A 27852-nucleotide genomic window follows, 5' to 3' on the forward strand; every position below is an offset into this window, starting at 1 on the left:
ATAGCTATAGCTCAAGGGAAGGAAAGACACTTTGAATAAAAAGACCTATATAGAGAGAAAGGCTTTGTCCTTGTGTCTCCAAGGTCTTATCTAGCTAGGACCCATGAAGAAGCATTCCACCAGATAAGAGAGGCACCCTTATCCAGCTCTGGCTGCTGTTGGAAAGGGGCTAGATTAACCAGAGGTCTGTTCTTTGACTAGCCAACACCCAATACTTCATACATACACCACTGCAAGGCTTTGTCGCTTCCTTCACAATAGTTTGGCCAGGGATCCAGAAGCAAATGTAAAAAAGGCATACAGATTAAATCTACTTTAATATGACTACTGGTTCAGTTTGAAAAAGTATCCAAGAGAGGTATGTGGTTAAGAACATGGAAGGTAACAAAATCTGGATGTAAAATTCCTTGGCTGAGTCAGTGTGGTGCCAGCATGATTCCCCCTAAGACCCTTACTCAGAACTTCACTGCTGGTCCTTTTAGCCCCTTGTTTTGCTTTCTCTTAGCTTCTCTTAGACACTGTTATCCAGGCTTCCTCCTTTGGTGAGGTTACCAGCTCATATTTGGTCTCCATGACTTGTCCTTTCACCGGGTGGAGATACAGTTTCCTTACCAGGACACTCAGCAGAACTGTAGCCACCATATAGGCAAACCTGAGGGAAGAGGCAGGACAAAAGAATAAAAACCTTGCTATGATCTAAATCTGCCAAAGGACAACTGCCAGCTTGGACAGATTGTCTCAGCAGTAACAGGAAGAGGCTGAAAGCACCTCCTCTCCTGTCTGCCAGAGAGACACACAAAGACCTCCCTCCCTGGGCTCACCTCAGCTCCGGGCACTCCTGGCTTCCTGAAAAACCCAACAAGGAGAGGTTTTTCATGGCCAATTCCTCACTGAATCTCTCTGGGTCAAACCTATGAAAGACAAAATACACTGAGGCTTTCTGTACGGGCACAGGATCCTTTCCCCAGACACACGTGCACAAACACATGAGTAAGAAACTGGCAACGCAATACAGAATCTCACTAATTTGCTCTCTCTAAATCACACTGGGTAATTCCACACAGATACATGAAGGCAACTGTGCATCCACTCCATCTATGTTCCCAGCTGGTCAGCTGTGTTCCAGCTTGGTCAAAATGCTGATAAACTGAGCTAGTGTGACACAGGGCTGGAACTAATATGCATTACCTCTCAGTAGTGGGTATTTAGCTTGAGTACACAGCTGACCTGATGCTGCTACGTGCCCTCTATTCCCGTCCAGGGCACACACAATCTGATTTGCCTCCCTCTCTCTCTCCCCGTGTCCCTTCCTCTCTCACCTCCAAATATATTTCCCTTTTCTCCTTGCCCTTCTCTTCAAGCAGCTGGTGTGTGTGTGTGTATGTGCTGGGGGAGGGAAGCTGGTGACTCATTCAAGTGAGAAAAGTGGTTTCCAGCATTAGGATGGTGGAGGCTGTGAGAAAACTATTATCCAGGGCTGGCATGAGTTAAAACAAGATTCCCATAATCAGCTAACCACAGGGAGACTAATAAAATATCATCCAATTTAAATAGAAAAAAAAAAAACAAAAACAAAAAGAAAAAACAAACAGGAAATTTGATGGGTGGAAGGCAGTTCTCTCACTTTCTGCTAAACCCTTCTGCTTATACTTCAAGCCTTTGGGCTCCCTGCCTAACCATCCAAGCTCTGCTTCTACCAAGGTGAAAGAGCATGTGGGTGCTGACCCTCAGTAAAAGCAGCATCAAATTTATATTCCCCCTGAACTGAAGTGTCATGTTACAGATGTTGTAATAGGAAAGAAAATGCAGCTGCCTAGCAAAAAAATAGGGAGGGGAAACAGCCATGCACAGTGGTTTTGTACAGTAGGTAGGTGAAAGCATCACAAAGAGCTGATCTATCTCTGTCACAGAAATACACATCTACCTCAGGCTAAACCTCAACCTCCTTCTCCTTGGAATAAACACACTGTGTTCATAGCAGTCCTCACTGTCCCTCCCATGAGGCCTCAACAAACCCTTCCTTAAACACAGTGCGTGTCCTAGCCTAGTGGGCAATCCCTGCCAAGATGCTCGTAGATCAGTGCATCAATGCCTGACCCTTTTGTAGGAGCTACACTTGCAGGAGAGGACAAGTCTAAAGGCTCGATTCTTTCTCCTAAATCTCAGCTGTCTGTTCTCTCTGTCTAGAGTAACTGACCCACATTTTTTTCCCAGCCCAAGTGAACTAAGTCAGTTACACGTTAATATTTGCCACATGGAGGCCCCAGGAAGCTACAGCAATTTTTTTCTTTAACCTCTGAAATACTGGCCTGGATCCAGTTTTGTTTTCACAGATAGAAGTAATGAGGTAGCATTTCCATTCCCCCTGAAAAACCAAAACCTCAGACTCATGTTTCCTCCCTTGCATCGTTGTTTCATGATGACAAGCAGTGATTCCAAAGCCACTCAAATCACTGTTTCTCTCTTACAGAAAACCTTAAAAAGAATTCACCAGCATTTGCCAGGGAAGATGTGTGTGTGTGCACAAAAAAAGTTTTTATTAAACTCTAACACATACACACATGCACATGCAGACAGGAGCATGGGAGGATCACGACTTGAATTGCCCCAAAATCCTGCCCATGGAGACAAATAAAGACCTTCATAAACTGATTTTCTTACAGACTCCCTTTCATCTCCAAACTCTGCTTAAGGCAGGCCCTGTAGCCAAATGGGCTGTGCTGTAAGATCCAAAGAATATTAATTAAAAAGAGGAAAGGAATTAGTTGCAATAAAAATCTTGATTCTACATACTTGTATGGTGATGGCCAAGATGAACTATCCTGCAGCATCACACCAAGAGCATAAAGCACAAGTGTCTGCAAAGAAAATTAGGACATGTATGTCAGAGCAGAAAGAAATGCACAATTAAAGACACCTCTGGGCAGCCCTGCTGGATGATGATTATTCTGTAGACTACTCATTTATTAGGTGGTTTAAAAAGATAATACGCTATATTCATCTACAGATTTCCATAATCCATGCCCAGATGTTAGGATTTTAACTTCTAAGGCCCATGCTGCAACTGTTGGTGGTTAGAGAGGGTCTGATCCCATTCCTCTACTCTTGCTGGCATGTATGTATGGACTACTTTATTCTCCACAATGGAAGGTACCACTCTGTGTGGGAAACATGGGTGATATGATCAGGCCTGAAATCATGCTCTTTTATGCACAACTGAGCCCATAAGCCCCTTCAAAAGATGATTCATCCCTGGTGGACCCAGAACCAGAAGCACATCTGCTCAGCAAGCGAACATGAATTCCCAGAGCTTCTCCCACAGAGGAACTGCAGGGCAAACTTTGAGCTAAATTGTACTTTCAGATGACAGAGCAGCTGCTCAGGTTCAACAGTGTCAGAAGAATTGGCCTTCCTGCCTCACCCCTCTGTGGGAAGAAGAGGAAACAGCAAAATCCCCTCTAGGAAAGGAGAGTAGCCCAGTGCTCCCAGTACTGCCCTACCTCTTTGGGGATAGTATGTTGGTCGACTCTGCCCTCCAGCTCCTGCAGCTGTGCAGCAATGGGAGTAAGCTTTGCTGTTCGCACGGTCTCACACAGGACTTGCCGACAGTATCTGCAGCCAGTAAGACTTGATTAGTTTAACCCTCCCAGAGAGAAGCTTGTCCACATCCTTGTGGCAGCAAGGAGAGCTGAGTCACCTGCTGCATTTAGGGTTGCAGTCTGCTCCTGAAGCTGTCTGAAGCCACACTGAGGCGCTTCATTTTTTTCTGGCAAGGAGTCCCAGCATCTTTGCAAGAAGCATTAGATCTCATTATCAGCTTTTAGGGAAGGTTATCAAAGTCCCTCTTCACGACATTTTTTTCAGATTTTAAACCAAACTAACTCTGCTAAAAAGCATAAACACACCAGCCCTTTTCCGGGGCTTCTCACTCATACAAGAAGCAGCAAGAAACGCACATACTCAATACTTCCTTACTGAAACTCTTAACACTAGTCCAAACACAAAATGCACCCAGTGGCACCAACAGATGCACGAAAAATAAAGGCACACTGTTGACCAGTCATCATCCTAGTTCTGTGCCTCTTTGAAAAGATTATTCCATGCTTTCTCTCTAAATATGCCTAACATGAATCCAACCATTAAAATGACTGTTTGCCTCTACTTCTGGAAAACTAAGACAGAAACCAAACAAACTTTGGCCTGGCAGGCAGGGCACTGATTCTGTGCTCTCCTCTGACAATGAACCTAAAGGGTTTCCCATAGACACCCTGAAAGGAGCAGCTTGGTCCCCATGTCTGGAGCCCTACAGCAGATTCTCTCTGTGCTGCAAGTCATCCTGTGGTTTGATCACTTCCAGAAAAAAGAAGGGAGTAGCTTTTGGATGTCTTCTTCTGGCCCAGTGTAGGCTGGACATCAGGCTCAAGCACATGAGATGTCCCCACTACGTGAGATAACCTTCCTCTGCAGTTCCTTCCATGGGACCCACCTGAGCTGCTCGATTTTCTCATGTGTAATTGGTCCCTTCCCCAGAACACGGTCCATCTCCTTGTAGAGATTCTGCTGAACATCTTCTGAGGTTGTCAGGAAATAGACTGCCCAGGTGCACACTGGGGAAGAAATCAAGACAAGACTGGACCCAGAAAATCCAATCCTTTACAAATTGTAATCAGTTTTCTTACTTCCTATATTTGCAACATTACTTTTTGACCCAGAAAAGGGTGACCTCTGTTCACAGCAGGCTGTACTGGTTCTGTATTCAGTGGCAGGAGCAGTGGCTGAACTCCTGTGCAACAAGAGACCTTGCAAGCTAAAATTCTCTTTCCAATGCTATGAGGAGCTCAGGGAGCTGTTCAGGGGACTGAGCCATTCAGCCTCACAGCTTTGGGGAAGGGACCACACAGCCCAGCAGACCCTGGGAAAGCAGGGTTATTAGACCAACCATGCAAATGAAAGCCTGGTTTGTCCAAAGCAGCCTTTAAATTCCCTTATTTAGGTGGCTTCCCCAGCACATGTCAGGTGTGTGCTCCAGACAGCCAACATCTGGGGCCCCTGACAGGGAGCAACAAGAACAGTACAGCTCTCTGCAGCAGGTTGGCCAGCACTTGTCTCCCCTACATCTATTTTGTGAGGCAGTCAAGAGATATCTTCAACAGCAGAGTGGAAAAGAAACCTTGCATAAGACATAAGTGTGTAAGATGCAGTTTCCCTAAAGCTACAAGGAAATGCTTCTACCACTCCAAACTGCCTATTCATGAGAACTATCCAGAATCCCTGAGGAGTCAAGCCCCTCAAAATGACAGTCTTCCTGGAGTACTTGGAGAGGGTATTCTCTGGGGAGAGTATTATCATAGTTGCCAGATTAACTTTCCACATTCTTTAACAGCCAGCTGCACCTAAGAGGTTTTCTTTGGAGTCCCAGCCCCACTGGCTGAGATACAGGGCTTGATAATCATCCCCCTATCATAAGAGATTTTACACAGCTCCAGTCTGTATTTTTATTTGGGTTTTTTTTTCCATAATCTTTGCACAAATCCCAAAGTAGCTCCTTTGAAAGGAGCTTCCTTCCGTACATGGAACACACCTATCCTCCAGAAATTCAAAGCAGCCAGTCAGATTCTAGCACTCTGCTTTAATTTCCTTCCCATGTGCCAGAACCTATTTTACAACATGATCTTTGTGGCTTTCATCTTTTGGTGCTTTTTCATCAAATTTTGCATCAGTTGGCTGGGGTCAGAGTGCAAGCAAAAAGCAATGGGAAGAAATTCTAAGGTTCACTAAAAGACTGGGGAAGGTTGTCAAACACAGCTTAGTTTCAACTCACTAGCTATGAGGCTGTGTTGAGAGTCTGATATAAAAATTAGCTTCTTCTATATATCTGCAGCTCAGAATGACTGAATATATTTTTTTATTAGCCTAGAATAAGTCTTATGTCATCACACACAGTTTTAGACAGCTGAGTGTAAGGATGAAAAGTTACCTACAATCTGTACTTACAGTTAGCAGTGATTATGCATCCTGCCAAGGAGAAAATCATTGTATCTTCCAGAATCTAGGAAATAAAATCTACTTCAGAGAATGAAGTTCATAAGACTGAAGAGATAAAAAAAAGAAGTGGCACATTCTCCACTCAAGCACATGAAATCCCTTTAGTGCAGAGAGCAGGAAATACATCTAGAAGACACAGACTGAACTCTCTATAGAACTTCCACTGGAATGGCACATGAGACATGCTTAATATTAACATACTTCTGGTTTATAAAAATAGCAATGAAGCAGTGGCAAGGAAAGCTACCAACGTCTAATGCAATTAAACATTGTAGGAGTGGAAAAAAGAATGAGAAATGCTGCTTTAGTAAGGAATCTGACCTAAGATGCAAAAACTCAAATTAATCAAAGGCTACAATGTAATGAGCTGCCCATCTAGCAAAACTCCATGACTGTGTAATGACACAACAGCTGCACAGACCTGCTGGTCACTCAGGCTCCCCTGCAGCAAGGTGTCTATAAAGATGTGCCTGTTGAATGATCTGCCTCGACGCTCCTTTGTAACTTTCCTTAAGGTAGATTCCATCTCCATCAGAGCTTTGGAAGCAAAAAGAAATGTTTATTTTAAAACCTGGTCATCCTGAGTGCTGCAGAGAAGCAAATCCATCTCCCCAAGCAGATTTTCAGACCAGCTGTCCCTGCTGGGCTCACTTACAGAAGCAGCCTCTGTTACATGTTACTGTCAATTTGGAAGGTGGTATCTCCAATTTAGTTGAAAATGTAGGAACCAAATAAGACAGGTTGCCTATAAAAAGCCACCCTTACAGGTATGACTGAGACCTGTACTCTATGAGCTGAAATCACATAAGGGGAAGTCAAGTAACAGTTAGTGTTGAACCATCAGAGAACGTGTTTAACCAGCCCCCATAAAAAATGTTTAAGCCAGATAACAGTAATTGCATAGCCTGTAGAGTTATAACTACTGACTGAAGCATTAGCACACCTCCAGCCACTGATGGTGTCCCTTTTGCTAGGGGTTCTACAAGCACGGTGCAAGAGGATGGCTCTGTGCTAAAGAGTCTGCACAGAGAGAGAGAGGAAGGTGGGGAAAACGTGGGAGGGTTTTGGCACAGAGTCCACACACCTGAAGATATTTGGGTGCATAACTCCTGGTGGCTGTTGTGGGAACCTGGGGGGGGGGGCGTGTTAGGGACCTAGATGCCATTGGCTGTCTGATTTAAATGACCTACTCAAGACTATCCAGGAAACATGGAGAAGAAGTTGGATCTGAAACTCAATTTACCAAGGCCCAATTCAGCCCCTTCATCTTAGAACTACCCTTCCTCCCTCCTCTCCACATAGGAAGGGCAGCAACACTTAAAACACCAAGCCTCACTGTCTGGAGTTTGTGAAATTGTAATGCATCATCCTACTACAACTCAGGAACAGTCCTGAACAAGTGCCCATGGGAGAAGCCCATTTAACAGGGCAGTAGTTGTCATCAGGTTCTGAAACTCACAGAACCTGCAACATAAAAGAAGGAAACACTGGGTTTGGAGGATTTACAAGCAAATCCTTAGTTCTAGATACAAGCTACCTTTGTTTAACATCTTAGCAATCAATACTGAAAGGGTTTAACTATTAACAACAAAAAAAGACAGGACAACCGAAAAATAAAATAACTTACTATGAAACATATGAGAAATAAAAGCACTGCCATAACACATGAAAATCATGTTACCTTGTAATAGCACATCAGAGACTATCGCATGGAAGGTATCCATCAAAGCAGCACTTCTCTACTTGTGTCTTCTAGCCTGTGAGTGACTGTCTGGCAGCACATTCACCAAATGGTGCATCATAAGAATGACCATACAGGCCAAATCAAGTGGCTTCATCTGTCTCCACCTAGCACAGTTGCCTGCCTCCAAGAGAGGTCAAAAGCGGACGCTAGGGAACAGAACAGGAAGGGAGCAAGCATACCCTGATACTTCCCAAGATCCTCTATCAGTTTCCAGACTGGACAGACCCTAGAACTAGACCTGGAACTAGAGTTCTAGCCCTACAAACTTCTTGTGCAATGTCAGGCTTGTCACTCAACTCCAAAACAATGATCTTATGCAAGAATAAGAAGGACACATCTGGTAGCTTATGGCACGATGACCAACTCTGCAGAAAAGTCAAGACAGCTGGGCACATTAAGTGCTTCCACACGCTAGCTAACTTAAGTATTAATCAGAGTGGGAGGAAGACTGTGATTTTGGGAGGAACCTACCATCTTCATAGAGCTTCTTCCTAGTCATGTTTTTGTCAAGGGACCCATCCAAAAAACCTTTCCCAATCTCCGACCAGATCTGAAAGAAGGACAGAGAGAAGAGCACCATCACTCACCACAGGCTGAGACTGCTGTGATTATTCTATTCTTCCCTATTCAGGAAAAGGAAAACACCAAATAAAATGAAGACTTGCTGTGAATACGGAACTGGTCTCCTCTTTAGGACACCATGCCCCATTCCAGATATTACGTCTATAACAGCTGAAATTGAGTTGAAATGAAACAACTGTAATTACAACTGTAGGGGAAAAGGCATGGGAATCTTGAATGGGAGATGGAACTGTTTCTTTCCCACCCTACCACCAACAGATTTAACATCCCCAGATGTGGACACAGCTTGGGACCTCCTCAGATTTTCCTTTCTCCACAATATCACAGAGCCTTCAGAAGATCTTTGAAAAGGAGAAGTTCCACTGGCATTCCCGGTAGAGTTTAACTGACTTAGGTACCAAACACCTCTCAAGTGTCATTGGATCAAGGTTCCCGATCCCCACAGATCCTTTAGAAACACCTTAGACTAATGACAGCAGGATCAGCAGTAGCATCTTTCTGATAATTTCAGCCTGGGACAACTGAGGCAGAGCCCTCAAGCTCTTAAGCTTGTTAGCTTAATGTTAAAGTCTCAGCAGTAGCCTGTACTAAACTGTACACAGGCACAAGCTGTTCGCTGTTGGTGTGGAAAAATATAATAGGAGATCTTCTGGCTCTTCATAACACTTACTGCATCATGGTGCCTGCGGAATCGGATGACTTCCCGGTCATCTTCAAAGCTGCTGCCCATAGCTGTCTGTGTGACAGACTTCATGGCAAAGCCCAGCATGTGCTGGCAGAGTGGCACGTGTTGTGCCTCAGGGAGGGAGAGCCATTTGGCTAGCAACTCTTCTGACAGCTTGAGAGGGAAGGAACCATTAGTTGGCAGTAATATCAGCAGCCTATTTACCAAACACACCCTGAGACATTCCCACCCAGTTCCTAAGGCAGACCACACTTTCATGGCTATGGCATGAAGCTACACTCTTTCCAGGGTTTCCTTCCATTGTTAACTTAAACAGTAACATTTTAGCCTCCAATCTTCTGCCTCTTCCCAAGGTTTTCCCCCAACAAGGCAGCCCTGTCCTCCTCTCTTGTTCCCTCTGTCACAAAAGAAACCTTAAAACCTTTAATACTAGTAGCTCCAGACTAGGAAAACAGATCTATTCTGGCTACTGGACTGAGTCAACAGAACAGTTCTTCACCTGTTTGCGGTCCCAATAGCTGGTTCCTTGCTCCTCCCTTCTGTTCTGGGAAATAAATCTAGAATCCAGATGCTCCAGTATCTTTAACTGCATCTGGTATCTTGGCATAAAAAGTGCCCAAGCTCAGCCCCTCCCTCTAAACCACTGGAGCTAAGAGAAACCAAATATTCACACTGTGCTTGAATGGGCAGAGGCTGTTTGCTGTCTCACATGCTTATAGTTCCAGCACTAATTTGAATGCAGCTCCTTTATCCTAGTGATCATACTCACTAAACTTTCCCCAGTGAGCCACGCAGGGCATCTCTGCAGTAACAAAGGCAGTTACGCACCTTCTGGATGAGAGCAAAGTTACTTTGCAAGGACTTGGTCACACCATTTTCATACAGCTTTCTCCTCATGTGGCTCTCTCCTGTATCCCCATTCAGGCTGGACTGGTACCTCAAGAGAGACTTCAGCATTGTCTCAAAGGGATCCACTGAAAGCAAATAAAGGAACCACTGTTCGAAAGTCAGGCAGTCACACCACACAGGGACGATGAAAACAGCAACCTCTTTCATCCAGCACTGCTACTTCTGGGCAGCAAGCAAGGCATGGCTCCTTCCCCCAGGAACAGTATCTTTGGGGCATGTGCTGGGTTTGGCTGGGATAGAGTTAGTTTTCTTCACAGTAGCTAGTATGGGGATAGCTTTGGATTTGTGCTGGAAACAGCACTGATAATGCTGAGATGTTTTCGTTGCTGCTGAGCAGTGCTTACACAGCGCCAAGGCCTTTTCTGCTCCTCACCCCACCCCACCAGCGAGGAGGCTGGGGGTGCACAAGAAACTGGGAGGGGAGCCAGCTGGGACAGCTGACCCCAACTGACCAAAGGGATATTCCAGACCATATGACATCATGCTCAGTAAATAAAGCTGGGGGAAGAAGAAGGAAGGGGGGGACGTTCGGAGTTATGGCATTTGTCTTCCCAAGTAACTGTTATGCATGACGGAGCCCTGCTTTCCTGGAGATGGCTGAACACCTGCCTGCCGATGGGAAGTAGCAAATGAATTCCTGGCTTTGCTTTGCTTGTGTGTGCAGCTTTTGCTTTACCTATTAAACTGTCTTTATCTGAACACACGAGTTTTCTCACTTCTACTTTTCTGATTCTCTCCCCCATCCCACCGGGGTGGGAACGGGCAAGTGGCTGTGTGGTGTTTAGTTGCTGACTGGGGTTAAACCATGGCAGGGTCTCAAGCTTCTCTTGCTCAGTATGGGCTGGGACCTCATAAGGTCTCTTCTCTGTGGCAGGATACCATCCTGTGATCAGTTCTCCCTGCAGAGGTTGCCAGCTGGCTCTACCAAGTAACTCTTTAGTAATAATGCCTTGGAAGCTTGTTTGCAGCTTGCCAGTCCCCAGCTGGTTGTGCCATTGACTTGGTGACAACAGTGAGTGTGGCATGCTCCTTCCCCTTCTCCTCCAGCCCCATCTGCAGCCCCTCTAGCACATTCCTCCTTGACGTTTGGTGTGCCCTCCTGCCCTGACCATAGCTATAGACTCAAGACATACCAGCTCACATGAGAGACTTGGCCAGAGGTTGCTCCCTGCACTCCTTATCTTGCTTCACAGCCCCAGCAAACCTCATTTGACACCCTACTGCTCCTGCATGATTTCTCTTGCATGCACTGAGTTCCCTGCTGATGAGCTCTTCCCAAATTAACACCTACCTCTCTCAGTCAGGGCTGCCTCCAGCAGAGAAGCTCTTACAGAAAACAGTACCTCACTAAGCTACAGAATTCTTTCTACTCTTAATCGTCTTACTTTCCATCTTCCTTCCACAGACACTTGCGAGAGTGTACAAACTAGACAAAACCACATATCCTCCATCTTCCACATCCATGGCTCACTTCAGTTAGATTTTTAACTCTGAATTTCACCACCAGGGGCCTCTGCTTAATAAATTTCCTGAAGTATACTAGGTGTCACTGCAAAACTGTGCAATAAAGTATGGCATATGCTTTTTCCTCTCTGTAAACTTTTCTGTGGATCTTGCAGAACTGGCAGAATCTTTAAGGAACTATTTGGAAGCAGCAATCAGGGGTTTTTCAAGAGGCATATTTTCACTGTTTATCACAGTCTGTTATTTCTCCCAGATGGAGAGTGAAACCTCTGAGGCATCAGAAAACATCAAGGCTGGGTTAGACACATGTGACTCTACCAACTGTGGATGTATCTAGCATTCCCAGCAGAGATCAGGGCCTCATTATGCTACTGGACAAACATATAAGAGACAATTCCCACCTGCAGAGGACTTACTACCTAATGACACAAAAGCAGCTAATGAGGCCAGAGGCATGAATATGGTAAACTTTCCTAAATGCTTTTCTCTCACATCATTTCCCTTCCAATGTTTTTAAGCTCTGCATCTCATCCTCTTTCCCACTTTGAAAGACAAGGAGTACGTGCATGTGTCTTTTGGCACAGCAGATGGTACCTGCAGCTCTCCACATGGAGCAGGCTGTTACGTGACTCTAGCTGCTGCTGACAATTCCTCCTCCAAGGTACTTTGCCATGGAGTGGCTGCTGCTATTCATGCCATGATTCCCTGCTGACTGGCCCTGGCAGAGCTAGGCACAGTACTGGGGCAGCCAGAAAGACACATGGCTGGTGGTAAAGCTCACAAAGCAAATCTGGCAAGCAGAGGCATTTGGAGAGGCCAGAGGATGCTTAGCAACATCACCTGCAGAAACTGCAAAGTTCTCTTGGTGCACATGAAAGAAAACTGCTGGATCAGCCGCAGGCTCCATTTTTTTTCTCCTCTGTCCCCAGTGCAAACTGGCAGTCCCATGTGACTGATACACTCACTGTTGCGAACTGAGGACTGCAGAGCCCAGGCTGCCCTTTCCTGAGGGCTGGCACTGCCTCACAGTATTTGGGAAACGACTGTTTCTCCACAGCTACGGAAGGCTAGTGACTCCACAAGGCACAAACTGTGTCTTGGAGACAGAGCTCTGTCCTGCCAGCACTTCCATGGACTTCTTCCTTTGTCCTTGTCTTGAAAACATCTCTAGGGTTGTTACACTTTCAGTCCTCTTAGTGAAGCATATAAAAATTTCAACTGTTCCTTCCACTTACAAGGAAATCTTCTCCCCTATCCCAAGAACCTCAGTGCTGTCCTGGACACCACTGTAAGTAAATATGGAGAAAAGATCTAACTCTGAAGAGCCAAGACAGATGCCTAGCAGAACTGAACATCAGAGATGGAAAGGACCTCTGAAGCTGCACAGTACAAATGCACACAGAACAGCAATGAAGCTGCCCTGCTCAAACAGGCCAGGACCCATAACTCCATCTCCAGCATTCAGCATGCTTCACGTTCATTGTCCCAACCCAAAAGGCAACATTGACTCATGGGAGTTTTCCAAGTGGGTCTCTGAACCCACTGCTCCTGGCAGTCCTGAACTAGTCCACCCTCTTCACATCCACACCCTTCGCACTGGGCCTGGACTGCTTCCCCAGAGCCTCTCATGGGAATCACCAGTATCAGCAGCAAAGTTTGATTTCCTTTGAATTCTCCTTGCAAATTAATCTTAACCAAGCTGTAAGAGGCCATGAAAATGTACCAACTTCAAACATTGCTTTAAGCATGAGGAAAAACAGTCTCCTGGTATTGGGAACCTGTTAATAGCTACAAATGCAATTAGTCCAACTTCAAGGCTCTCATGAGAGATGCACTATCAGCACCTCCCTCTCTTTTTCTCTCCAAGAAGTTTGGCCATACCTGTGACACACACGAGACGAAAGGAACCTTTCTATGCTACTTGGAGCCAAACCCTACACCTCAAACTTGGAAACCAACAAGCATGCATCTAAGAAGAGCAGCTCTGGCCTCAGGTACCCCAGCAGACTGAGGAGAAGTCACATGGCAAGGGTTTTCAGGTGGGGCTGGAGAGTCAGCAGCTAGATATAACCCAGTCCACAGTGGGCTGTTTTCTGCCCCACAGCGCTGTGTGCACATAAGAGATACAGGCAAGACCAGGTCTCCAACAAAACTGCAAGCTGCCCAGAGCCAGTTCATGGCTGAGAGCTACCACAACATCTATTCTCACTCACCAGGAAATGGTCCAGGAACTGCTTTGCTACAGCCACTCAGCTACTACATGTTGTTTATACCTCAAAGCTCCAGGAAAAAGAATCAGTAAGATTCCTCACCTCTAATAGAGTTTGAGCACTTCTGACAAGCATCTGTGCTAAAAGGAAAGCACTGATACAACTAACATCGCTGCTTTTTCAGGTCTGAGTTCAGTACAGATCACGAGAACCCTCCTTCTTAGGCCTGCTGCTGCTACCTTTTTGAGGATATAAGCTCTTCCTTCTGCTGGGCCGAACACACTTTCCCTGGCTCCTCCTGCACAACAGGCTCCCCACTCCTCTGAGAGCACTGGCAGCCTTTCTTTGTGCTTGCTTTATTCAAAACCATGCCTGAGTACAGAGGTCAGAGCCATACACAGGATTCCAGGTCTGGCTCATGTTCATCTGGTGAAATAGTCTAGATGCTTTCCTCTCTCTAGAGAAAAGACATGACTCACTGTACCCTTTTCTTTTTTTCCATAGCCCTGCGATCCTGCAGGCAATTAATGCAGCCTGCTCTTGCTTCTCCCCTTCCTGCTTCTGCTGCCCCAGCCCTCAGGGGTACCCATCTCCGTCTGCTTCCCTGTGTTGACAAGGGGTCCCAGCATGATGCCATCAGGGCAGGCTGCTAACATTAGTGGGAGTATTTCACCTCCCCAAGCCAGCATTTCACTTTCCCAACACAATCCAGCCTTGCTCTCTCTTTCACTTCTCATATCCCATTACCTCCAGTCTCAGTGATGACCCAAGCAGTGTCCAAGGAAATTCTGAACCGAAACCCTGACAGAAACACAGTCCTATCACTTTCCTTATCCAGAAGTCCAATTATCAAAGAAGTATGACATGCATTTCCTATTTATCCTCATCCTTAAAAAAATATGTTTAGCCCTTGGCATAGCAGGACGCCAGACTAGTCTGTAGCTGCCTGGGTCACTTCATTTCCTACATTTAAGTGGAGGCACTGTATTTGTTTTTCTTCAGTATTTGGGTACTCCCAAATTCAGTACGTTTCTGAGAACTTGCCTGCTCAGGGGCCTGTCACCACTTCTCTGAGTTTTGAGAAACTGCCTGCCTGCTCAATTTTCCCCAAACACACTTGAGCACATTCAGATCTTTCAGGGTGGGTTTCCACCTTCTGGAGTGTCATTGCTATCCACTGTGTCTTGCTGATCTTTGTTAACTCCCACTCCTTCCACAGATTGTCAGCATTTTTTTTGAGCCTGTCATGAAACTGTACAAGAAGCTTACCCATCACGACCCCAGCATAAAGTGATGCTGAGATATCTGCCTGTGCCTACAGACAGCCTACAGGATCAGGTCAGAGGTGTGCAACCAGCACCTCATTCAACCTTATAAGATGAAAACTGGAAAAACTAGAGGTTCAACCCAAACACCAACTGAGTTAACTTATTGTCTGTGATCACCTTGGGAAGGAAAACACCCACGTAAGAGGCTTGCAGCATAAAATAAATACCCTCCAAGGACTAAGACGGTCAATTCAGCTACCAGCACCACTGACCGCTTCCAAGACTGGAAGATCATTAAAGGTTTTCAGCACAAAATTCTACACACCAAAGAAAAACGAAAGTTAAAGAACTTCTTCAAATAATATAAAAACCTCCACACTGAACCACATAAGGGAGCTACGACAAACTAGCACAGCTGTTTTCCAACTTAATTTAGCAAAGTTCCCCCTCTTAAGTCATATTTCAAGCTGCTTTTAAGATGTGTGCCAAGTGGCTACAGGATCTTCACCTTGCTGTTTCAAGTGACTAATGAGCATGACACTTTCCATAAACATTTGCCTGTCGGAAGATGGTAAAAGACAAGCACACCAATTTCTAGATGGCCACTGGGCAGCAGCAAGTCTTGGTCACTGATACTCAAGTCCAATAAGCAGGACCAAAGACATACCTGAACCACCATGTCAGCTGCAAACTAAGTCTCATTTTCCTTCTACTTAGAATGAAACTCCAGCTTCCTTTGACATAGGATGCCCAGCAAGGCCAGAAGGAACAAATGGACTTGGACAAAGCAAAGAACACTTACGCAACCGGTTGGGGTTAATATGTTGTTTCAGGAGATCAATGGAGCCGAGGCTGACAACAAGACGCGTTCCAAACCAGAAAGAGACCAGTGGGCCATATTTCTCATGAAGGTTCACCAGGAACTCATGCAAACTGCTGCTGGAAATTATATCTGGCAAGTTGCCATCCCTGAGGAACACAAAGAGGATATCTGGTCATGAACAGCATCCTCCACCAATGCTGAACTTGATCGATGTGGAGATGGAAACCACTTACTTTTCATCAGTTGGAGCCAGCCCAGGGATACCTGATGCTTGCCTAGATGCCTAGAGTAAAAGAAAATGCATCAACCTCCTTGAACTTAAGATGTTATACAAGCCCCACAGTTTTCAAGCAGGAGAGCTAGATTTTCGACATCAGCGCTGCTGCACTACTTACAACCATTAAAAAAAAAAGCTGGATAAGCCACATCTTCAGGCCTCAAACCTGCTAAGGCTTATGAAGCTGATCAACTGTTAAGCGTGTGCCTGGTCCCACTGGCGAAACGTGGATTATTCATCTGGTTAGATGAAAGATCCCTGCGTAAAGATTTAAAGGGTCAGGTTGGCAACGCAGATCTCGCACCCAGATCTTGCCCTGGGGATCCGCAAGGTGAGCGGATAAAGCCTTTCTAAGAGGGATTCACCGGAGCACGTCGAACACGAGGCGTGCCGAAGCGTGCGGGCAGGGCTGCCCCGCTGGCTCGGCAGGGACGGGCGGACGGGGACACCCTGCGACAAGCGCTCCCGCAGGCGTCAGCCACGTCGCCGGCAGGACCCGGGCCCCGGGGCACCGGCGTGGGAGGCCGCCGGGGCGGGCCCGAACCCCCGCCCAAGCCCAGGGGACGCGGGAAGGGGCCGGGGCGGGCCGGGGCGCGGTGGCGGCTCGGCTCCGCAGCCGCTCGCTCCCTGAGCGCCCGCCACCGGGGGCCGGGCCGGGCCGGACCGCTCTCCCCGCCGCCGGCAGCATTACCGGGTAGAGGTAGAGCACGGCTCCCACCAGGATGAGCAGGAAAGTGACGGCAAAGATGGCGAAGTCCAGCATGGCCGGGCCGGGGCGGCGGGAGCGGCGGCGGCGGCTGGGCCCCACCCCGCGGCCCCCCGGCGGGGCAGGAAGGGGCGGGCCGGGCCAGGGCGGGCCGGGCTGCGCGCAGCGCCCGCGGGCACGGCATGGGGGGGCCGCGGCGCCTGCTGCTGGTCTCCAACTCCACCCTGCACGGAGGGGGGTACCTGGGCCACTGCCAGCAGCACATCAAGAGCTTCCTCGGGGAGTAAGCGCTGCGCAGGGGCTGCGGGAGCCCGCCCGGCCCCGGGCCGCCCCCGCGGCTCTAAGCGCTCTCTCCCCTCTCTTCTCCCAGGAAGGTGAAGCGGGTGCTCTTCGTTCCCTACGCCCTGCACGACCGAGACGCCTACGCCCGCACCGCGAGGGAGAAGTTTGAGAGCTTGGGTAAGGCCGGCCCGCCCCGGGCGCCGAGCGCCCCGGGCGGCGGCTGCGGAAGCGTCGCCGTTGCCGTGGGGCGGCCGTGCCGCAGGGGCCGGCCTCGCCGGGCGGCGCCCGGGCCGGCGCTGGCAAACCGCGGCTCTGAGGGGGCGCGAGGCGGCGAGCAACTCTGCAACGGTCTGCTTGCCCGGGGGCGAGCGGGGGGAGCGCCCGGGAGCGGCGGAGAGGGGCTTGCCTGGCCCTGCCGCGCGCCGTTGAGCTGCGGCCGGCGACGGCAGTGAGAGCAGCAGGCGGCTGTTCGCCAGCTTCTACCTGAGGTAGATGCTTTAGAGGCCTCCAGGAGAAATCTTGTCGCGACGCTTCTAACCGCTTCAGGGAGGAAGTTTTTGTTCCTGAATACTAAGGGGCATCTTTTTATTCTCCTTAGTCACGCAGGGGAACGTTTCTTCCCGTACGTCTTAAACCTCTGCCCGAGCCGTGCAACTACTGGTGTTAAGTGAAGACCGTTACTATAATGCACTTCAGCCAGATATTTCCATGATGAACAGCAACTGAGCTTTACTTGGAGCAAAGATCTTCCCAGAGCAGCCTACAGCAACACCTCCGCCTAACATCTATTACTGTTCAGGATAACTTTGGACCTGTTACTGTAGTAATAATCAGTACTTACTTCCCTGGGCAGCACACTTTGCTCCTTGTGTTGCAGAAGGACCGCTGATATCAAATGTCCATGTTCTTCTGGCTGTCGCACTTCCTGTACTCAGTGAACCCCAGCAAGGCAAATCTGTCAAAGCCAGACATTTTAACCATTACCCAAAAAAACCCCCTCGGATCCGATATTTGTGCTAGCAATGCTAGCCCGATAATGGCACATCCTGTTCAGACTCAGCCAAGCTGAAGACTGACAGCTTTTTCCCATCTCTTATTTTCCAGTTAGCCGGTAATGCTCAGCAGGACTTTGTGCCTCAGCCTGCACCTGCTGAGTGAAATGCTCTGCTCTTAGACACTGAGCACGTATATCCATAAAGCAAACGTTTGCTTTGGTACAGCTGGATGCAGAAGCCCTGCACTAACTAGGACACATACTCTGTTTTGTGTTGTAGAGTTCTCTGAAGTTTCCCTGGTTGTCTGGTGAAACATTTGTCTCGGGGGGGGGAGGGGGGGGGGAGGGCAGGGGGTGATGGAACATACCACATTCTTCCTCCAAACTGAAGTGGCAAAGGTAAATACTTTTTCATTTAAGGTTATGGGCTGGACAGCATTCATGAATCTTGTGATCCAGTGGAAGCTGTAAGGAAATCTGAAGCAATATTTATTGGTAAGTTTTACTTCTTGCTTCCTGATGAGGGTTTATATAGGGCACTGGATTAGTCCTGCTCAGAGCTGGCACTGTAGAGAACAATGAAAAAGTTGGGCCTAGCAATTATTAGAAACTACAGAAACCAGTACTTTAATTTGGAACAGTAAGACCCTAAATTTTCTGGTGGGGAGGGAAGTAGGAGAGATTTATTAATGGAACTTTGTCTCCAATAAGTTTCAAATTATTCATTTGAACAGTACTTCAGTGTTAAAAACATGATCATCACAGCTGTATCATCACTTCATCAAGTCTAAGAAGATTCAGGGCTACTGTGCTCAAATTGAGCATAGTCCTAATACCATGCTGCTGGGTATTAGAACAGCATCTGCTGTCAAACAGCCAGCGTCAGTGTTACAAGGACTTGGGGGATGAGCCTGTGGCCTGGCCAGATGACCATTCTTCTGAAGCTTCTGGTTTTACTGCTGCTCAAAGCAGGATACTACCCTGAGTAGAGCACAGAAATCATTGAGCCTGCCAAGTCTGTAAAGGCTTCAATTAAAACTGGTGGTGAAAGCACGTTAAATAAGCTGGACTCTCTTTCTACAGGAGGTGGGAACACATTCCGTCTCCTGAAAGCTCTCTATGACAACAGTCTGATACAGGAGATCAGGAAAAGAGTTCTTGAGGTATAAACTACGTGACTCGGGCCAAGTCTGAATAGCAGGATCTCACGCATAAGCTTTTGTTTAGACAAATCCAAGTTGATTCTACATCTTTGTTTCTGATATAATTCAAATATTGAGCCATCTCATGCAACTTGAACTGAAATCTGTGGCCAAATAAGGCTGTCATTAGCCATTGAAGCCTGAAAAGACCAAGGTCAGCAATCTGTCATTCTAGGACAGCGTCCCATATGTGGGACTGCAAGACCTTGGGATGTACAGTGCTGCATAGTACCTTAGAAGTAAGCCCCTGAACTTAAAATACCAATGAAGAGCAGTGCAAGACTTAATATATGTCCAGAAATGCTGTTTTTCAGCTTGCGATGTCCACTCTGTATCTTGTTAATAGACATAGATGTGTTCAAGTTGCAGGTTGTCCGCTAATAAACCAACAACAGAACTGGATCCATACATGCCTTTTAGACAATGTCTTGTTGACATTGAAAATGGTGTAATTACCTTGGGTACCTCCTTGACCTGGAATTAAGAGGTTTGGGTGCCATTGAGCCCTTCTGGTCAGCCAGCCCTATTCTGGCTGGCGAATTTCATAAGGCACAGCAAAGATAGGCCATCTATGGAGGAGAACAGAAGCAAGGTGTTCCCCTAGCAATGTGGAACTGCAGATGACTTCAAGGAGATTTATGCAAGCACAGTATGTTTGAAAAGGTCAGCTGCCAAGAAGAAAGGTTAGCTAGGCTGTCTTAATATACAGAAATTCAGTGCCTGTTGTGGGCAGAAAAGCCAGAAAATGTTTGAGTCCCAGTGAAGTCTAGATAACTATTTGGTTATATTAGCACCAGTTCTCCCAAGATAGCTTATTTTTACAAATTGTTCAGCATTATCCATATACTTGCATGTTTGTGTGGAATCCTTCTATCTACAGCATAGTACATAGTCCTATGTACATAGTAGTAATACCTAAACTAGTGCTAAACTGGCTGGTCACGGTACTGGTAAGCTGATGCTGTGGCACCATTGTACTCAGCTTCAGATGGTCTACTCTCTTCAGAAGCTAGTTAAAAGCTAGTTCAGATATTTCCTGTAATTGCAATGTAGGCAAGTCTCTCCTCTCTTAATAGCAAAGTCCAATATATGCACTGACAACCTTGTAAGTTCTCTCTTGTGATGGGGTTGCAGAGTTGTGAGTACAGGACATTCAACAGCTCGTTCTCTGACAACTATGACATACACAAACTACTGGCTACCTCAAAACCTGAATTCTTGTTCTGCTTTTCACCTGTAAAGTTAGCAGTGAGATGAATTAGAAGAACAAAGTCTAATCTGACTGCAGTCTCTGAGATTGATAGAAGATGCTATAAAATGCAGTTCCTAGTTGTGATACTGTATACTAATCATTGCTTTTGTCTTTCAGGATGGGATTCCTTACATGGGGTCCAGCGCAGGAACTAATGTTGCTACCGTCAGCATCAATACTACCAATGACATGCCAATTGTTTATCCACCTTCCCTGCAGGCCCTAGGTTTAGTTCCTTTTAATATTAACCCCCACTACTTGGACCCAGATGTTAAAAGCACTCACATGGGTGTAAGTAAAGCATGTCAGAGCTAACACAGTAATTGGGGTGTGGAGGTGTAACGATAGCGTGCATTTGTGAGGCCTTACAAAGCTATAAAATGTCTAACAGCTGCTCTCTAGAGCAATTGGAAATGCCAGTGAAGCAGTAACATTTTACTCCCTCCTAAAGCTTTTCTTTGAGTGGGAAGAGGAGTTGGCAACAGTATTACTGAGGTGGAATGAAGTGTTTCTCACAAACAGAAGCTTTGCAATGTCTGAAATACTGTTGCTTCATACCTGGCATGGAATTGAGGGTGGGGCGTGAAGATAAACTTGAAATGTTAAGATGCAAGTGCTGTGTTTCTGGAAAGTCCTGCCATAGTCTATCTTGCCTGCTGCTTGAGAAGACCTAACTTAAACATACATTAAGAGGCTTAAATATCTAAAGGTCTGAAGGAACCATCAGAAGAGGGAGATCTTGGGATTGTATGCAATCTTATGTAAGAAAATACCTAGGCACTCGTGTCCTTGCAGAGAGCACACCCTGTAATGTCCAATACTGAGCAAGCACATGTCCTGGTATAGCTGAAAGAAAAACACTTTTAACTATCGGGCACAAAGACTGACAACTCCACTGCATGGAGGAGCTGATTCTTGAATAGCCTGTTGGGAGCCAGTTCCTCAGGGAACAGTCTCTGTGGTGCATCTTTTTAACAGCCCAAATACTTTCTTCCTTGTAATGAAAATTTCTTCATGGTTAGAGGAAATATTAAGAATTAGGGGACAATGAAGAGATGGAGGATCAGTGTGTGCTTCTAGAATTTAGATTAAGTTGTAGGTACTAATTTAATCAGCTTGTCACTAGAGAATCAAGCAGTCTTCCCTATAAGTAACTTTTGCTATTTCTCTGAAAGGAAGCTGGAAGCTCTGTGCTGTACCAAGTCCCTGCTGTATTCCTGTGTTTCCTTACCAACAAATCCTTCTGGTTTGATTTCTTTAATTACTGTTGCTCAGTTCAGCAGCAAACCCTCAGGAAACATTGCAGAGCTGTTCACAGAAGGAAATTCTTCAGTGTAATACCTACTTTAGGACAAACAAGCAGATATTTAATCAGCGGAAATCCATAGTTCACTACCCTCTTTCATGAAGGCGGCATCTCAGGCATTTGCTTCCACCACCTTCCTCAGTGCTCTTGTTCTGAGGGTGAGCACATAGAGATATCCTTAAAAAACAAACATACAAACAAAAAAACCCCACGACCTAGATGAATTGAGTGGAAGTAAGTTTTAAGGCTTTTCAGGGTTGGGATTGTGTGAGTTCTGTTTTATCAACCTGCAGCAATTGCTGCTAGTGATGAAGGGTAAAATATGTGTCTGTTAAAGTCAACTGCCACTCCATTCTGCTTGAAGGAAAGTGCCTGCTTTGTTTAATGTTACAAAATAGCTCAGTGTAATGCTACATGGATAGCTCCAAGTCCTCTCTTACTGCCTGGGCAGCTAAATCTACACTTATCATTGCAGGAGACAAGAGAGGAAAGAATTCGCCAATATCATGAAGAACCAAACACGCCTCCAGTTCTGGTGAGTAGTAGTTCCCAGTCAGGAAGCTCATGGCTGTAGCATGGTAAACATTTTAAATGCATTCTTGCTAGCTTTCAGTGTGCATTCCCCTGTGTCCTGGTTTCAGCTGGCATAGAATTAATTTTCTTCTTACTAGCTGGTACGCTGTGTTTTGGATTTAGTGTGAGAATAAGGTTGATAACACACTGATGGTTTAGTTGTTGCTAAGTAGCGCTTATCCTAAGTTAAGGATTTTTCAGTTCCCCATGTTCTGCCAGCAAGCAGGCGTACAAGAAGCTGGGAGGGACCATAGCTAGGACAGCTGACCCAAACTAGCCACAGGGATATTCCATACCATAGAATATCATGCTCAGTATATAAACTGTGGGAGTTGGCTGGGAGGGGTGGATCACTGCTCAGGCATTGGTCAGCAGGTGGCGGGCAACTGCATTGTGCATCACTTGTCTTTTCTTGGTTTTTTAAAAATGTTATTTTATTATATTATATTCCTTTTCATTGCAATTATTTTTCTTTTATTTTATTATTATTAGTAGTATTACATTTTATTTTACTTTAGTTATTAAACTGTTCTTATCTCAACCCACGAGTTTTACTTTTTTTCCGATCCTCCTCCTCATCCCCACTGGGGTAGAAGAAGGAGTGAGCAAGTGGCTGGGTGGTGCCTAGTTGCTGGCTGGGCTTAAACCTCAACACCCTGCCTGACAAGCAGTACAGAACAGTGGCATGTAAGGCTAGTTATATTCTTTCTAAGGGCTTCAAACTTGGATTTTGCTCACTTGCAGAAAATGGATTAGAACAAATGAAATGCATTCTGCCTATTAGATGCTTGGAGTCCTGTTGCCAAACACTGTATTTTAGGCAGCTCTGATCTTTCCAGTCACTGGCCACCAGTCATATGTTATATGTTGGGGGTGGTGTGCATGCAGATGGTAAGATATCTCCCCTTAAACTTTTTGCAGATATTCTTAACTTCACATGTTGTTTTAATCTCTATGTTTCTGAATTTGCTCATTCAGTAGTATGTTCATAATTACAGTATGTGTCTCTGGGGAAGTGGGACCTCTGGATTTCCTGTCCCTGTGCTTGAGCTTGGAGTATAAAGTTTGTGCTCTAACAAACCCAGCTGGCTGTTACTTGGCCCAAACTGGATTGAAGAATGGTGGTAGCAGAATTAAGTGGGGAAAAACCACTTTCCTTTTCTCCTTAATGGTTTCTCCTTTAAAACTGAAAAATAAAATAAACAAGAAAACCAGCTTCTAAAACAAGGTAACTCACCTAATTTTGTCTTGGCATCTTTGTTAGAAATAGGTGAGCAATAAAGTATTGTCTGTAGTCGTGGTGAGCTGCACTAAGACTGGCCTCCTTGTGATAAGCATTCTAACCTTTCAGATAGCTTGAAAATAACATTAAATGTTTCCACCTACATTAGGGCTTGCGGGAAGGTGCGATGCTGCTAGTGGAAGGAGACAAAGCCACCTTGCAAGGAGTGACAGGAGCACGTCTGTTTTTGAGGTAAATGCTTCATTTGAATTGATATTATTTATATTAATTGATATTATTCAGACAGAAAGGGAGAGAGACTTCTATTAGACTCCTGGCACGTGTCAACCTGGCCCCCAACGTCCGAAGTTACTTAATCCCTTGCTTCTATTTCTCTTTGGGGAAAACATGAGTATTGCTTTATGCTCCAAAGGAGCAGGCAGTATTACAGCACTCTAAAGGATGTCTAGCTTACCCAGTAAGTGCTGTGGTATTACATCCATTGATGCTTAAGTTTCCGGGCTATAGTTACTGTTCACAGAAAGAGCCCCAATAGTCAGCCCTGTTATTGAAGGCCAGGGGAATACCAGTTTGGCCCTAATGTGTTGAATCCTAGAACAAGGGAACTCATGTCTTTAGTCATATGAACTTTACTAAGAAATCTAATATAGATGTCCTGTGATGCAGGCAAGGGAGTCAAAACTCTGCTTGTTATGAATAAGGATGCCTTGTTCTAACCCTAGTAACAGACAGAAGCACAGTAGTCCTAGGTCCTGTTAAAGCTCACGGCATGGTTTGTCTTGTTTATAGGGGTAAGAAACCAACTGAACATGAGCCTGGAACAGATTTCAGTTTCCTCCTGATTGACAGTAATCTCCAGAATCTGTAGCCTTGCATATTCTGCAGCAAAAGTCACTACATGAGAAGACAATGAGGAGGAAGGAAAGAGATGCTTCTAGTCCCGGGGGGGGAGGCTGTGGGGGGGTGTGAAGAACTTATGCTTTATAAATAAACATGCACTGGTGGGTTCTTTTCCCAACCCTAATTCACATCTCAGACATCGCTCCTTCCCAGCAAAAAGACATCTCTCCTTCCCAGCAAAAAGACATCTCTCCTTCCCAGCAAAAAGACATCTCTCCTTCCCAGCAAAAAGACAATTTTTGCTCAAGTATTGCAATAATCATAGCTACTCTTAGTCTGAAAAGGTCTGTACATTCATGTATCCACTTTGATTCCTTCCCCACCAAAAATAAGTTACTTTAACACAATTAAGACAGGACACTGAGGCAGCTGTTTCTGCTGCCTAGCTGCACCTGCTAAATGAAAGAATTTAGTGTACTTCCACACTATTAGTTTCATTTTTGCGCTATTAATAAAGTAAGAATTTATGCATTCAATTACTTTTATTTGCTTCAGACTCATGTTAAATTTATACAATGCTAATTATGTACAAAACTGTGCATGTTAAAAATTGTCAGGTTACAAACTTGCAAATCCTAGAAAAGTGCAAAATTTTAAAACATCTTCTACCATGCTGTACAGAAAAAAAATCCATCATTAGCCAATATACACACTCTTAAAACATACTGATCAAAACAAAATAAGACATACAGTATACTCTTAAAGCACCCAGAAGGGAAGAAGATATTGCACAGAAGACTAACAGCAAGTTCATTACAGTGCCTGAAGGCTCATTTTTGAAAGTAGGCATTTCCAACACTCCTTAGACCTAACATTTAACTCTTTTAAGAAAAGGCATTTTTTGGCATTTAGAAATCCATTTGTAATCACATAATTGCACAATCTGTAAGAATTATCAGAAAATATGGTTAACTGTTGCTGTAAGGCCTTTGTTACCACTCCCTCATTAGCTTCAGTAAAAATGCATCAAGCAAACTGAGTAGCATCACAGCTTCCATCAAAACACTGACCAAAGGGAGGTAAGTCTTAAAAGCAGCATTTCTCTGATCTTATATTAAGCTGCTCCTGCATAGTGAAGGGTTGAATCAGAACATGTATTGCAAGTTTTCCTTGATTTTTTTTTTTCCTCATGGCTTTCTTTAAGCAACAGCTCACAGCTATGTATGACTAAAGCAGTACTGTCAGGTGCAAGACTAAGTTTATTTTAAAAAGTTACTTCAAGGCAAAAAACTATGGCTCCCTCGAGAGGAAAATACTAACTACATAGGAAGCTAAATAAACGAGTAGCCTCTAAGTTCAGTTAAATCTATGATATATATATGGCTGGATGTTTTATATTTCAATCTCAAAACACCTTAGCAGCTTTAAACCATAATCTATACTGACAATCATGGTTCTGGGACAGAAAGCATGTTATGAAATTGTGCCTGTGCCAAGTATAATCACAGACCTAAGCTCTGGAAACACTTGCCAGATTTCCCAAGTCCAGTAGCTGAAAATAGAACACACAACTGGAGGAACTCTCTCCTGAAGAAAAGAAGTAAAACACCAATTTAATCTGGGCTGTTTGGGTAAATGGTAACTAAAAGAAAGACAACCCATTTTCTTCCACAGATGCACAGCAAAATGTGAACAGAAACAGAACAAAGGGTACCTTTGATTAAACACTACAAGCAGTTGCTCACATATGGGGTGTTCAAGACTGCAGTAAGATGAATAGCACTTGACTCAAACTGTGCAGAGCATGCTATGCTGCCACTCAGAGGCATTTCTGCATCCAGGCATCTGATAACTATAATAGTGAAGAAAGGGACAACAGTATTTTACCTTTTTTTTTTTTTTTTAAAAAAAAAAACAACCTGCAGTACCTTTTCAGAAAATCTTTGCCTCCTTTAAAAGTATGTACTAACAAGGGCAATTAGTATTAATAAGGAAAATTTGGGTCCTTGGGATGGAAGGAAGGACATCTTCCAAACAATTCAGTTGAGTCTAACATTGGTATACAATGAACACACATGCACATGACTGCACAAAAACTATTACTCTCCCCAAAAGGAGACTACTAATGAGTGTCATGTTTACAGCTGAAACCAACATAGCTCTTAAACCAAAAAGCATAAAAAGCCCATTCTAGAAAGCACTGAAGCACATGCTTGAATTTCCACCCAATTAAATATAACCCTATATAGTGCTTTCATCTAACAGTATTTATTACATCAGGCCTTAGGTTCACATCAGGATATGCATTTATGTGTGTTTGGGGTTTTTTTGTTTGTTTGGGGTAGGGGGGTTTTTTTGGTTTTGGTTTTTTAATTCTTTGAAAGGAAAAAAAAATATTCATAGCACCTAGCCTCAGCATCTAATCTAGCCAGCAAGATGCCTTTAACAGTGGAAGAGAGGAGTGCCTTCAAGTGACAATACAGAGCAAGAGTCTACAGACTGTGAGTGGAGGAGTGGGAGGAGGCTGACAGCTCCTCTACTCCCCTCCCTAGCTCTAAAGCTCCCTACCATACCATGATCTGTATATAGATACACATTTTCAACTAAATACACATACATGGTAAAAGCTTTGTGAAACATTTGGTTGCTGTACATTTATTTTCTAATGATTTTGTTTATTAAGATTGGGAAAGACTTGCAGAGGAAAACAGGGAGGAGGGAGCCATGGTCTAGGGAAGTGAGGTATACGGCTTCCATTGACTAAGGCAAGAGTTAAAAGACCTACCTAATTATTGTGCATTAGAAATAAAAATAAATTTATCATTCCTGCAGGACTATCTTAAAGCAGACTGATGTAAGACTGCTACCGGCCCCATACAGAACTTCTACAGTGCAGAAACTTAGTTCTTCACACTTCATTTGAAGGACACAGAGATACAACTTTGAAGAGGATTCTTATAAAGCAGCCAATTGACTAGACTATTTAAAGCCTGTAAAGACTTTGATAAACCTGTTTTGTGATAATATTCATCATCTAAGGTATACTGGAGGGAAAAAACTTGTTTATATCAGTGTTGCAGATGAGCAAAACAATTGTAACGTGTGTGTGTGTGTGTGTGTGTGGACATTACTGTTGGGTTTTTTTCTTTTTTCTTTTTAAGTCAAACAGGCTTCCTAAAGCCTAATTTCCACAATGTGTATTAACCATAAGGAGAAGTGCAGTTAGTTTAAGATTGGGATTAATCTTTTGTGCTGGTGTTGGTAAGGTACATGGATGACAGAAGACATGGTTTCTAGGTATCCTATGAATGAGTATTAGATAACAAGTATATTGATATAGAATGGTTCGCATAAGTCAGATGCTAACTTGAATAGCAAACATTTAACTTTCTGAATGCTCATATAGTACAAAAACTGCACAGACTAGATGAGATTCTTCACTATAGA

At 44.9% G+C, this 27852-nt stretch overlaps 2 protein-coding genes across 7 annotated transcripts; one reads left to right on the plus strand and one right to left on the minus strand.

Moving 5' to 3' along the window:
* Nucleotides 1–298: 298 nt before the first annotated feature.
* On the minus strand, nucleotides 299–16864 carry CYP20A1 (cytochrome P450 family 20 subfamily A member 1). 2 transcript variants are annotated; one of them, XM_075028282.1, is made up of 14 exons: nucleotides 16699–16808; nucleotides 16126–16265; nucleotides 15964–16013; nucleotides 15710–15876; nucleotides 9885–10030; nucleotides 9042–9209; nucleotides 8261–8339; nucleotides 6467–6582; nucleotides 5995–6049; nucleotides 4487–4607; nucleotides 3501–3612; nucleotides 2794–2858; nucleotides 822–911; nucleotides 299–652 (listed from the first exon to the last, which is right to left on the minus strand). In XM_075028282.1, the coding sequence occupies exons 2-14, from the start codon at nucleotides 16156–16158 to the stop codon at nucleotides 502–504; spliced, it is 1353 nt and encodes a 450-aa protein (XP_074884383.1). In that variant the 5' UTR covers nucleotides 16159–16265; nucleotides 16699–16808; the 3' UTR covers nucleotides 299–501. The 2 variants fall into 2 exon arrangements, with proteins under 2 accessions (XP_074884383.1, XP_074884382.1); XM_075028281.1 differs by lacking the exon at nucleotides 16126–16265 and having other exon boundaries at nucleotides 16699–16864.
* LOC142031211 (alpha-aspartyl dipeptidase-like) lies at nucleotides 16492–27837 on the plus strand. 5 transcript variants are annotated; one of them, XM_075028287.1, is made up of 9 exons: nucleotides 16492–16741; nucleotides 17088–17172; nucleotides 17594–17617; nucleotides 18410–18484; nucleotides 19073–19152; nucleotides 20561–20734; nucleotides 22225–22284; nucleotides 23714–23796; nucleotides 24355–25112. In XM_075028287.1, the coding sequence occupies exons 1-9, from the start codon at nucleotides 16730–16732 to the stop codon at nucleotides 24431–24433; spliced, it is 672 nt and encodes a 223-aa protein (XP_074884388.1). In that variant the 5' UTR covers nucleotides 16492–16729; the 3' UTR covers nucleotides 24434–25112. The 5 variants fall into 5 exon arrangements, with proteins under 5 accessions (XP_074884388.1, XP_074884389.1, XP_074884387.1 ...); XM_075028286.1 differs by lacking the exons at nucleotides 16492–16741; nucleotides 24355–25112 and adding exons at nucleotides 16864–16996; nucleotides 27237–27837 and having other exon boundaries at nucleotides 17084–17172; nucleotides 23714–23797; XM_075028284.1 differs by lacking the exon at nucleotides 16492–16741 and adding an exon at nucleotides 16864–16996 and having other exon boundaries at nucleotides 17084–17172.
* Nucleotides 27838–27852: the final 15 nt, after the last annotated feature.

This window comes from Buteo buteo, chromosome 5 (assembly GCF_964188355.1).
Source record: "Buteo buteo chromosome 5, bButBut1.hap1.1, whole genome shotgun sequence".
Classification (NCBI taxonomy): Eukaryota; Metazoa; Chordata; class Aves; order Accipitriformes; family Accipitridae; genus Buteo; species Buteo buteo.